The sequence below is a fragment of the Apodemus sylvaticus genome, chromosome 5, assembly GCF_947179515.1.
Source record: "Apodemus sylvaticus chromosome 5, mApoSyl1.1, whole genome shotgun sequence".
Lineage (NCBI taxonomy): Eukaryota > Metazoa > Chordata > Mammalia > Rodentia > Muridae > Apodemus > Apodemus sylvaticus.
The window spans coordinates 118,979,345-118,991,981 of record NC_067476.1 but is presented as its reverse complement, the minus strand read 5'-3'; the positions used below and the strand labels follow the sequence as shown (position 1 = coordinate 118,991,981).

General features: G+C 42.9%; 1 protein-coding gene across 1 annotated transcript; it reads right to left on the bottom strand.

Annotated features, from left to right (window-relative positions):
• Positions 1–471: 471 nt before the first annotated feature.
• Lamp5 (lysosomal associated membrane protein family member 5) lies at positions 472–12,216 on the bottom strand. Its single transcript, XM_052181491.1, has 6 exons — positions 12,144–12,216; positions 11,377–11,549; positions 10,871–11,002; positions 10,641–10,746; positions 9,499–9,687; positions 472–1,287 (listed from the first exon to the last, which is right to left on the bottom strand). Exons 1-6 carry the CDS (start codon positions 12,205–12,207, stop codon positions 1,109–1,111), a joined length of 843 nt encoding a protein of 280 aa, XP_052037451.1. The 5' UTR covers positions 12,208–12,216; the 3' UTR covers positions 472–1,108.
• Between the last annotated feature and the right edge of the window lie 421 nt (positions 12,217–12,637).

Here is a 12,637-nt window from a genome sequence, read left to right as displayed (position 1 = left end):
TCAAGACAGACCTAGTAGTATCACTCTTTCCCTGCTGCCTGACAAACCAGATGTAGAACTCTCGACTTCTAAAATATCATATGTGCTTGTATGCCACTATACTTCCCGCCATGATGAAAATGGACTAAACCTCTGGTCTGTAAGACAGCCCAGTTAAAATTTCTCCTTTTAAAAATTGCCAGGGTCATGGTGTCTTCAAAGCAATAGAAATCCTAAGACAAACTATGAAAAAATAACATTCTCCTCATCTCCTCCCGGCCCTGTCTTTTTTCTTTCTTCCTTGTAAAAACAGAAAAATAATATCGATTTTAATCCACTCTGTTTCTCTCCTTACTGAAGAAAGTGCTGTAGTTTTATTTTCTTGTTTCAGGGGCTGGCGGGAAGACAAAAGCCAGAGTGTAGTGCTTTTTTTTTTTCTTTTTAATTCATTTTCAAAAGCAAACTCACATGGATTGATTCTTGAGGTCCCCTCACTTGGAACCGACACATTATGAATTCCAAACAACCGTGCATAGTGACGTTAGACGGGTTCTTGTGCTGCAGAGTCACTGGGTGCAGGTAGCAGTGAAACATTCCCAAAACAATCACTAGACATGCAGAATGCCAGCCAGAAGCATGGGTCACTTTCAGGGGTCTTGCTGCTTGCAGGGAGCATGAGGTTCTATTTTGTGTGCATTAAAAACCGTGTAAGTATGCCAGCCGAGGCCAAGGGAGTGAAGCACCCGGTTTCTTCTGACCTAAAGAGGTCTCCCAAAGGAAGTGTTTCTACTTTCTAAACATACTGGCCACATCTTCCTTTCTACATGCTGTAGACTTACAAAGTCAGAGAACCGAAGTTAAACCATCATGAGCATGAATGCTCACCCTACTCACCCTCCCTTATTTATTCCCCTGCATAGACACAACAGCCACCATTAATCCCCCAAACCCCAAGACCTGCCTTCCATCCCTGGGTTTAAGCATGGACACAGGCCAGGCAAGTCTCAGGTGCCTGGGCCTGTTGGAGTGTAGCTATGTTGGTGGATCCTGTATACAGGTGAAAAAGTGCTTTGTCGTTCTGCATCCTCTGGTTTGGGGCAGGACTTGGAGGCTGTCTGCCTGATGGTCCCTAGCCCATGTGCTTGTACTGGGAACGGTCCCTGGGGATCTGCACTTGGTTGGCAGTCATTTTATGGTGGATGTGGTAAATCACAAGTGTTATGACAATGACAAGGCCCAAGATGAGGCCCAGGATCAGGGGCAGAGTCTCTTCCAATTGCTCTCGCTCATCCACTGGACATTTATGCTCTGAAATGAGAAAGGAGAAAGTAGTGAGGTCTAGTCACATAGTCAGAATCCTAGGCCCTCCTAGCAGAAGCAGGACAGAGCCAGAGGTGAAGCAGTCTCTCAGGGAAGCCTCTTTAGATCAGTGAGTCAGTTTCCCCTTTCGCTTAGCCTTAGCATTTCCATGTGATAGAAAGTTAGCATATATGCATTTAGCAAGACAATATTTATTTATTAGATTCCTGGAAGCCATCAAAAAAATCCAGGGGATTTATTTAATTTTAAATTTACTCAAAGAGTTTAGCTAAGTTTCTACTGTTTTAGAATTAGATATAACTACTATCATTTTCCCCATTTTTTAATCTTATTTGAAATCTAGCAGTCACAGAATTACTCATAGATACAAAATGTTCAAGAAGACTGAAAGTAACAAGTTCTGGCAGTGACTGGAAAGTGTTAACAGTCTGGTTGATCGCCAAGTGAAGACAAATACACCCCTGTCTTTGAACCCAGCAATCCCTTGCCTATATCGACCCAAGAAAAATGAAAATATATGGACATGATGAGAGTGAAGTGAAAATATCCATAGGAACTACTGAGAAAAGCCAAGCCTGGAAATAGCCAAATATTCATAAAAATTGAATAAACTGCAGTATATTTATAAAATGTAATATTAATTAATGATAAAGAGGAATAAACTATAGTTATAAATTAGAAAATTGATGAGTTTTTTATCTATTTTTGAAGAAAAGTTGTCAGACACGAAAAAGTACAGATTCTATTAGCCCAGTTTCTTGAACAGATAAAATGGAACCCGTGGTCCTAGAAACCTGAAAGGTGTTCATACGCAGGAAGAAGAAGCAAGAGCACCTTGGATTGTGATGAGCAGGGTTTGTTTCTTTAATCAAGGTCTGGGTTTCAAGGATAAGCAAAAATGCCTTGAGTTATGTGCTTTCAACTTTTCTGCACTTTAAACATGACACTTTAACACACACATATTAAAAGTTGAACATTTAATATATTGAAATTGTGCTATCATATTAAATACTTTACACCTTGATGGATATTTACACTTGAGTAACCCATGTAGCCAGCATTTTAAACTGAGAGGGAACAGGCCAGGAATACTTCACAACTGGGTCATGTTTTCATGCTCTTAAAATCCAAAATAACGTAATAGCCCTGTGTCTTATTAGCTCAAACAAAGGGAGGGAAACAGGAGAGGAAAGGGAAAAGGAGGAAGGGAGGGAAGGAGGGAGGGAGGGAAGGAGGGAGGGAGGGAGAGGAACCAGAAATGTTAAAAGTCCTTCAGGTAGTCACACCTTATAGATAACTAGGGGTCCTTTCATCAAAGTTCTGAGTCTCATGTGCATCAAGTCAGGTTTTAATGCCTCTCCCAAAGGACTGAGGCTTCAGTGAAGATGTTCCAGCAAGCATTTACCCAGTCACTACTAAATGCTAGGCTCCTCTGGATCCACTGTGATCTCATTGTCTTCTCAACACATACAGGACAAGTAGAAAGAACAAGGAAGTCTCCTGAACACTGGAAATCATTCCTCTCTAACAAGAACGAATGGAAAATTACACTTCAGTACACAACTTTTAAAAACTCTCCTGAGTCCTGTTTTTCAATTTCTTTCCTTTAAGATAGTTTCATTTTGTGTGTCAAGGCTCTCCTTGAATTCATAATCCTCCTGCCTTAACATCCTGGGATTAAAGGTATGCACTGGTACACCTAGATTATGTTCCTTAAATTAATATTTATTTTTAAAGACAAAGGTTATTTCTAATCTAATATCACAACAACCCAACACAGAAAATGACATTGTTTTCCATTTTCTACATGGAGCAATCCAGGAGTCTCTGGGTTAAGTGCTGTGTCCATGTAAGCCCCACTAGAAACAAAATGACTGTCTGGACAGTGTAACTGCAGCATAGCTGGAGGTAGGGGGAGAGACGGAATACTATTGTGGTTTCTCAAAACTTGTCTTTTGTTACTTTAGGAAAACACTGAACTAAAGCCTCAAAAAAAGGGGACTATGATTAGAAATCGAACTGTAGAAATGCCAAACAGCATTCTGAGAGAGCCAGGGTGGTGTAATCCCAGCACTTGGAAGCCCAAGGCAAGAGAATGTGTACAAACCTAGAGGCAGCCTGTGCTACAGAGTAGGACCTTGTCTCCAAATAGGTTATCTCAGGTATTTCATTTCAGTAATAAAATGTTAACACCTAATAATTTATTTTGTTCTCTATCTCTTAAAGCAATTGTGCTTATGATCCACTAAAGCATGTTTGATGAAACTGTTGACATCTAGTCAGAACAGTATTTATGAATACAAAAAGAAAGTGCGTGGAAGACTAAAAAAAAATAGAATTTTTTTATACTAATTTGAGATAATTTGTGCTTCTTTACTGATAATGTTCTTACTGGTTGTGATTCTAAGTTTTAAAAATTATCAATGTTTTTCTACAGACCCTGCACAGACTATTCTGTGAATGGAAAACTAAGGGTTTCTATTGGTGACAGAGTGATTAGCACTGTTTGTATGACCTTCATTTATAACCAAAAGAAATGCTAAATACTCTAAATACTAGTCATAGGTTAATGAAGCAGATATGATTTTCCTGTTGAATTTTATACACACACACACACACACACACACACACACACACACAACACACACACACACACACACACACACACACACACACACACAACCAAATACTTACTATCCAGAATCCCTGTTTGCTCCAGAGTTAAAATCCTGGGCAGTGAGTGATCTGATTATTAACTCAGAGATTCCAGAGCAAGAAAGATTCCAGGTCCCTCACAAAGAAGAAAAGCTTCCCTTAACTTAGTCCAAATCATGTCTGTCTCCACATGCCCCAGGACCCTGTATTTCTCTGTCCACTGAAGCATGTTGTCCTCACAGGGTTTGGGATCATGCATACTCTGGCTGGCCTAGGCTGTAGATCACACAAAAACACAGGCCTGAGCGTTTGGCACATGGCAGGGAAGGATGAAGAGCAGCCCAGTGAATTGGGAAACAGATCGGAGATTACAGGGGCCATCTGATGCCAGCTGCGACAGCCAACTAGACTCCCTCAACAGTGTGCCTTCGGATCAGGTTCTGACTGGTGGGCGTGGCCTCTGTTATATTCCATTTTAAATCTGTATTCACTGCCTGGGAACGTTATACTCTACTGTGTCCCACTGGAGCACTACTAGTGGAGGCAAAATGCCAGACTCTCTGCCTGAGGCTCTCCTAAATTCCAGACTGTTTCTGAATAAATAGCAGCGTCACCTTTGTGTAGCTGGCTATCCCTCTGTTGTCTGACCATGCTACTAGAGACAAGGTTTAATATTTTTTTTTTACATTGTGTGGGCTGTCTCTGAACTTGTGTTTTGTTTGCTGTGAAAGTGTTAGCTTGAATAGCCGTTTCATCAATATTTGTGTGTTATATATAAAAAATAATAAAAGTAATGACCATTGACTGAATCTTTGTGCTGGGAACATTGGTTGTGGTATATACCATTTCTTACTAAACTTTGATAATGGCAGGAAGGTGCATGCATCCAGGTCCTAAGTGTAGCAGACATGTCCATGATTCATCCATTTTCCCCTTGGCCTTCACCACACCAACACATTACAATGGGCTTTAAGGACAAGGCAGGTCATCAATTCCAGAGGATTGATTCCTTAAAGAAGCTGTCAGTAACGGATAGCATTGATGGGTAATTGCCAGAGTTTCTTGTCCCCTTATGAGGACAACTCTAAGGCACACCGCACCTTGGCTCCAGAAGACAGTGCCTGGAACATGTTATGACTGAGCCCTCCGCACAGGTTCCACATAGAAGCCTTCAATACAATTCTCAGCAATGTACACTGAAATCACCTCCCTTGGCTGTTTACACTAGAAGCATTTCAGGCAGCAATTCATGACAGCAAGACCACATTGGGGTAAAAATGTCAAACACGTGTCTACAGAGTCTGGCATCTACAGACGGTCAAAGTGCTTATGATAAGGCATCTTACCAAGGCCTTCTTTCAAGGGTGTGGTACAAAGAAAAGTGAAGGGTGTCCCCTCCAAAATAGTATTCGTTTCTACAGGCAGCATTGCCTGATCTAGCTATTAGGAAAATAATAATAAAAAAAAAAATTCAAGAGGGTCAGTGAGATAGAATTCAGCGTTAGAGCCTTTGTCTAGAAAGTGAAAGACCCCAGGCTCAATTTCCTGCACAGAAAAATGGAACATAAATAAAAAATCAAAACTCCAAGTGTAAATACACATGAATTGAGGATTCTCTGGACCCCTGAAACGCCTGTGAACATGGGGACCTTAGTGTCTTTTGTTTGCCTGTTTCCCCATGAGAATTAAAAAAAAAAAAAGGCGTAGTCTAATTGTGCTCTATTTTAAATATCTATAAATTAGAGTTTCTAATAAAGGAGACCAGAGACAAACTTCATGTTCTATTGTGTTTGTCTGACATTAAGTGTCCAATTTTCCTTTAACCCAAGCCATTAAAATACTCAGGATGGTTTATTCCCTCCCAGTGAAGAATCTCCTATCCCATCAGTCAGAAATCCCCCCAGACCCTCAAGAGGTCAGACTATGAATTAATTGGTGTAGGACAAGTTAATTAACCCCAGCTGAGAAACACAGGGTGCTTTGAACAGCAGGTGACTGCACTGCATAGTGTGTTTGTTATACAAATGAGCCAAATGTGCCCCCTCAACCCTCCATCCCTTCACTGCAGGCTAGCCTGCTAGAGTGCCAGACTTAATTTTTTGTAAACCCAATTATTTTCAAAACAACCCAAATAGTAGGCAAATGTTTAGCCATTTAGAGTCTGATGCTTTGTATAGCCCTTGAAACCCCCTTCTAACAGCTGTTGCCCATTGATAAGGGAGGGCCTTGTACTTATAAGGCCCCAAGCCATGGCAACCTCTACAGACTCAGTCTCACAGAGGCACCCAGAAACTCCTCTCACTCTTGTTTTTAGTTGCTTACTGTTTTTTTTTTTTTTTTACTAAGGCATATGATAGTTATTATTTCTTCAGACCTATAGAAATGTAGTTTTAATGAATGCATGATCAATCCCCTTTTAGAAGATGATTGTACATTTAACCACATACAATCTGTTAATAGTTGAGTAATCTGAGTAACAAAACCATAGTATATTAAATGAGTGTGTCATAAACAATGATTAAAAATATAAGCATCATTAAATATATAACTAAGCTACAGTGAGCTCCAGTATTTCCAGTAAATAACCTGAGAACTGCTTAAATGTCAGGACTTTGTCAACATTAAAATTAGTCCAGGAAGTATTTAATGTGACATTCTAAACTTTCTGAATTAGAGAGAGAGAGAAAGAGAGAGAGAGAGAGAGAGAGAGAGAGAGACTTCTCTGTCAAAACTTGTTTTGGGCATCATCATTTCTGATCCATTACCAATATTGCTGATATCATCTCGTATTGTGTCATTTACTACCCAAAACAGATGAAACTGTTCTCACTGCTTTCAATAGCAGGAAAGGTTGGCTTTGGGTTAGACATTTATGACAATTTCTCTGGTTCAACTAAACCATTTGCCTATACCTCCTCCTGTGGCATAGACTGCTGTGCAGGTCCTGCCCCTACATTGCTGACCAGTCCCTAGATTCATGGCCCTCTTTCCTCCAAGAAGACCCTCACCTTCCTCTACCCTCCAGATGGATGGTGGTCTTCACGTTATGACTGTCTCTGGATTCTGCTATATGCTGTGAGGGGCTGCCCATCTCCTACAACCCCATTCAGTCCCCACCCTCCAAAGCTCTGACCCTTCAAGCCCTCTATAGGATTCTGTCAATCAACAGCATCACCCAGAGTTTGGCATACGGGGCCCCACCTCAGGGCTACTGAAGCAGATTCTATATATAAATAATCACAACTGTGTTAACCACCATTCAAAATTCCTCTGAAGACTGAAATTAAGATCAGTTCTTTAGGTAAATCCAATGCTTCTAAAGGAACATGTGTGATAAATTTGCCAACTCTCACCTGCCCTCAGGTCTGTCCACTTACCCACTTTACTAATCCTTCTTTGCTTACCTCAAACAGCAGGCTAAGTAGGGAGCTGTGAAGAATGTCAAGTAAAAAAACCTCCTGACACAAGCAATGGACTTTTCACCACAAGGCTCTGTCCATTTTCAAATACACACACACACACACACACACACACACATCCAAGAGTGCATACAACAAGCACAGCGGTTATGTAAATGTATAACCAGACACTCTCCCCTCTGGCAAGTACAGTCCACTCACATGCCATAGACATATACAACACACCAGAAGCCCCTGGAATTTCCAATGCTGGAACGTGAATAGGCAACCCAACAGGAATCTTTCCAATTCCATTTAGTGTAGTACAACAATCTCTTCCAAGACACTGGTGGGCAGATTCTAAAAAGCATGGACAGGAGGAGTCAAGAACAAAAGAACACCTTGCACACCAAGGCACAAGATCTAGTGAGTGATTCTGAATGAGTCCTTCCTCCTCTTAGGAACACTAAAGCCAGAGCCTGGGGCACCACAATTACTAGCTGACATGCCTGGACAATACTGCAGTTTACCTGGTCCTATTCTGTCTGCATTTAAGAAATTATACACGCCTACAGTCTCGATGTGCGCCAAGTAATCTTCCCCATTTACAACCTTGAAATGGATACAAATTGTTTTTAAAGAAAATATGTAACTAACTCTATGTGATGACATTCACTTATTTTAAATGTAGTAGTTCTGTTCTTTATTCGGTAGTTGTTTGTTCTTTGTACACAAATTTAAACATACATGATATATGATTTCTCCATCCATAGTGACTATAAACAACCTAGAAGTAACCCAGAATGGATTTGAGTGGGATAGTGGTTAGGAAATAGTACAATTGATGATTAAAATACTAGAAGTGCCAGGAAATAAAGACCCAATAACAACTGACCAGCAGACAAAAAGCCATCAAACACCACTTAAGGCTCCCATTTGAACTTAAATGTGCCTGTGGTAACATCCCGGTGGAAGAATACTACGTGGTTTAGTATTCTCATAGTTTCTGAGTCAACACCCATAATATTTCATATTACATGTAATATTTTTGGTGTAAGAAAGACAATGCTATATTTTATAACTATTTAATATACATAGTATTTTATAAATAAGCAGTATTTATATATAGTATTATTATATATTATATGTATATATAGCATACTATGTATATAGTATATAATAATGCTATATAAAAATAGTATTAGGCATACTATTATTATATAGTGAATATTTAAATAAATAAATAAATAAGTGAATATTTAAAACTTTCAGGTTCTGTCCCCTAGAGCTTAATTTCCACTTCTAAAATATACACATACATAAGTCTCTGTCAACTGAGTATCAGCACATCTATTTAGTCAGTTACCTGGGCATCTGTCTTGATCTAGTACTGTGCTAGATTTTAATAAACCAAGAGGAAAACCAAGAGGAAAAATAACCAATGCCAAGGTGATTAACTGTTCTGCAACCCAGAAGGTAACACAATGGACTAGCATTAAGGTGGTAGACTGAAAATTCCATCCAAGAGTACCACAGAATGAAAGAAGGAAAGAGAGAAGCAGAGAGCGGGTGGGAGGGGGAGGGGGAGGGAGAAAGGGGAGGTCAATGAGCAGGAGGAGCTGCACAAAAGCATCAGCATCCGGCCTTTCTGTTTCAAGGGATCGTTTACTTTCTGAATTCTAAACCGATTTTGGAGTGATTACTCAGGGGTGGCAGACACATATTCTTGGGTATAGGTTGAGAGCAAGCTTCATTGAGATAAAGAGAAATAGCTTGGGAAATGGTAGGTGAATCAGAGGATGATTCTCTAATATTATGAACATTTAAATAATTCATTGCATTCACTTGGTAATCCCCAGCCCCGTGGAAAGTACAAATAAAGCAATTAGAATCTGCCTATGGGAAATAAAAAGAATATCAAATTGCCTTTAAGTAATGTCTCCCTTAGGAGTGAGTGAGAGAATAAAGAGGCAAAGGGTTGGGGCAGGAGTGGGTATTTCAGAAACCTTATAACCTCCATATCATGTGAAAACTGCCACTGCAGCCTAGAAGAAACACAGGTAACACCATCCCAGGAGCACAGTAAGCTCCTCGGCCCTCTTTAGAATCTGTCCCCTCCCCCTTTCCTAGCACCAGCCTAACCTACCTTCACTGAAGACAAAGTCAGAGATGATGTCAAAGGGCTGGATGTGCACTGCAGACAGGATCATGGTGACAGTCTTCTGAGGATCACTGGAGGCCAGAGAAATGGTCTGCTGAGCCTGGCACTCATAGGACATCCCAGCCGGGGTGACCAAGGCAGAGAGGTGATGAGAGTTGGCGGTGTGCTTCCCAGCTGCAGGAGAACCAGGGCAGCAGTCAGGTCTGATGCACACTCACTGCTCCTAGCTTAGGGCGAGCTCTCTGCTCAGCTCAGAACCTATGCCTCCTATTGGTACTGCCATCCCAGGGCTGGAGCTCCAAGAAAGATAGTGCAAAGTCTGCTATTGTCCCTGAGCCTGTCTCATTAGATATTAGTTTGGAATTCCATTTTGGAAGCAGTGTGCTGCTTGAAAACAGGACCCTTTGACTAAGGCCTCCATCAGTGGTTCTGAAGACACAGCAGTGACACAGGTCTCTACAGTTCCCATCCCATTTTCCTCCTTTTCTAGCTCAAACTTGCTGTTCTTTTAGAATTCATAGCAGAGCCTAAGCAATAGAAGGGCCTCTATGCAAGTGACAGTGAATATTGCTTTTGTTTAAAAAAAATACATTTAAATGTATCTCTGGTCTCTTTGATAATGCTCACAGATAGGAACATTATTGTTTCAGTTGTGTGTGTTTGGGGTGTTCTCTTTGGGATGTTTCTAGAAGTCCTGAGTGAGAATGGGCAGGGAAAGCTAATGAATTAAGATACAAAACCATCCCGGTGGTGGTTGCAGTTGAAACCCCAGAGATACGCCCCTGTGCACAGAACGATTCTGCAGAACACCCAACCCAGTCACAGTGTCCTGCATTTTTGAGAACTTTTTGTTTGTTTTTTTTTGTTTTGTTTTGTTTAATACACGAGAACAGAGCAATTTGTGATGCAGAAAAAAATAGTGAAACTCATTGGAGGCTCTTCCAGAGCAAAAACCTATTTCAGCTTGAGTCTGAAGGGGTACTCCTGCCTCTTTGACCCTGGAGCAGTCCCAGGCTTACCTATCCTCAGAGCAAAAAATCCCAGAGTTGCTTCCAAGACCCAGAAACAGGATGTGTGTCTCTGGTTTGCTCTTGCCCCTGTGACCTCCCCTCCCCCGAAGTACTCACCCCTCACAGCATCTTTAAAGTGGGTCTTCTCCGAGGAATCATAGACAAACTGCACCTTACTCAGCTTCCAAGTCCCCTCTGGTCCTTTGGAAGTGTTGTGACTTTCCTGCCAAGGTGGGGAGAATCCTGTGAACCCTTCTAATTGCTTTATGATGGGCAACCCCAGAGGCCACTACTGTGCACACCCCCGCGGCTTTCACCATCCTTCTAAGATCCCCGCATCGAATTACCTTTACAAAGAGCATTTTGAGTGTGTAGGCGCGATCTACCCAGAACACCTGCAGCTCCGACTCGTTGTGGCCACAGCGGCCCTTCACCTCAGCTCCCCGGGTCAAGGAGATCTCAGCCTGTTCTGTGATCAGCTGGGAACACACACGCCCCGCGCCCCCTCAGCGCGCTGGGCCCTGGCGCGGACCGGGAAGGGTTGCGCGTCCAAACTCTAGCTTGCAGGTTTGGGCGCTCCTGTGCCCTCGCGCTCCGGGGTCCAGGAACATGCGGGTAGACTCTTACGTGCACACCCCTCCAGGAGGGGAGCAGAGAGGGGGGTTACTTTTAAAGCAGGCAGGGCGAGCAGAAGGCGTTGCAAGCCGGAACCCCCATGCAGCATTCGGGAACAGCCTGCAGGGGTTTTTGGGGGGAAGAGGCGGGCGACTGAGGTCTTGGCAGGGCCTGGAGGGAGGGTGCCCTTCGGCCCTGCCGCCCTAGGAGCAAGCTGGGGAGGAAAAAGATTCCTTACATCCACATAATTGCTGGCCCACACGTCATAAGGTACAATAAATTTGGCTGCAAACTCTGCCATGAGACACGTCGTCCCATTTTCCCGCACCACAAATATGTCTTTCTCCGGGTTCGTGGAAAGGCCGGAAAGATTTTCCACTTCTTGTTCTGCCAAGGTTTGGGCCATTGCATCTGTGGAACAAGCAAAGCAATCTCATCGCTCTCGGGCTCAGTTAGCCCTCTGCTTTGAAGACACCTGAGACGGTTCTCTGCAGGCTTTGGAGCAGCAAAGTTCCCTGCTCCAAGCGGTGTGCTCCGCGAGCCATTTCTCTAGTGCCACGCTACCAAACTCAGATTTACTGCCGATGATTTATGATGAAAACAGAATCTAAAATAAAATTAAATCCTTACTTGCAATATGACTGGGCTTTAAAACACACACACACACACACACACACACACACACACACACACACACACACGCCCTGGGGGTTGAGGGAGCGCGGTTAAAGCTAAATCTTTCTTGGCAGTGCTATGCCCCACCACCGGAACCATGAGTTCAGGCTGTCTAGCGCTCTGTCTGGGTGGTGCCATACAGGTGTGTGGCTCTCTGGGAGTTCTCTGACACGGATGGGTCATAACATCCACTAGCCCCAAATAACCAAAAGCATAAAGACCAGTTTTAAACCTAGTAAACCAGAGTAAAAATCACCTGGCTTTATTCGCTGTATTAAATTCTCTGCTGCAGAGTGCATTCTGCACCCCTAGTCCCCAGACGCTACTTACGGAAGAACATTAGGAGAATCCGAAGTCTGTCTCCACCGAGAAGAGCTCTCCCTCGCAGATCCATGCTGTAGCCGCGAACCAGGCAGATGTGTTTCTGCTGCAAAGGCCGCCCGCCCCGGGAGGAAATCCCTCAAAGTGGCCGATAGAGTGAGCTAAGGGAGGGGGCGGACAGGGAGGAGCAAGCGCGCGGGATAGTCGTGTACTGCTCTGGGCGCTGTGGCTCTCCCGCCTCACACTGCAGAGGAAGCACCCAGGATGCAGGAGCTGTCCACGCTGAGAGTTCTGGAAATAACGAGGTTGTGTTGCAGGACTTGTAATTTGGCTTGTCTAGAAGGCCAATGGGATTGGGGTGGTGTGGGGGAGGAAATTTCTCCCTGGGTCTGTATTCTGTTCTGCAATGGTATCTGCAAAGATGACTCTGTTCTAGGAAACTTAATGCCACCCTCGGACTTACTAAACCCTCCCACCAGGTACAGTCAGTATGTAGTGTAGAT

Excerpts from the sequence above, each read along its gene's own strand:
- Lamp5 (XM_052181491.1), bottom strand. The coding sequence starts at position 12,207 with ATGGATCTGCGAGGGAGAGCTCTTCTCGGTGGAGACAGACTTCGGATT. Across the intron at positions 11,550-12,143 it reads GATTCTCCTAATGTTCTTCC|ATGCAATGGCCCAAACCTTG; the intron begins GTAAGTAGCGTC and ends CTTGTTCCACAG. Across the intron at positions 10,747-10,870 it reads TCAAAATGCTCTTTGTAAAG|GAAAGTCACAACACTTCCAA; the intron begins GTAATTCGATGC and ends CCACCTTGGCAG.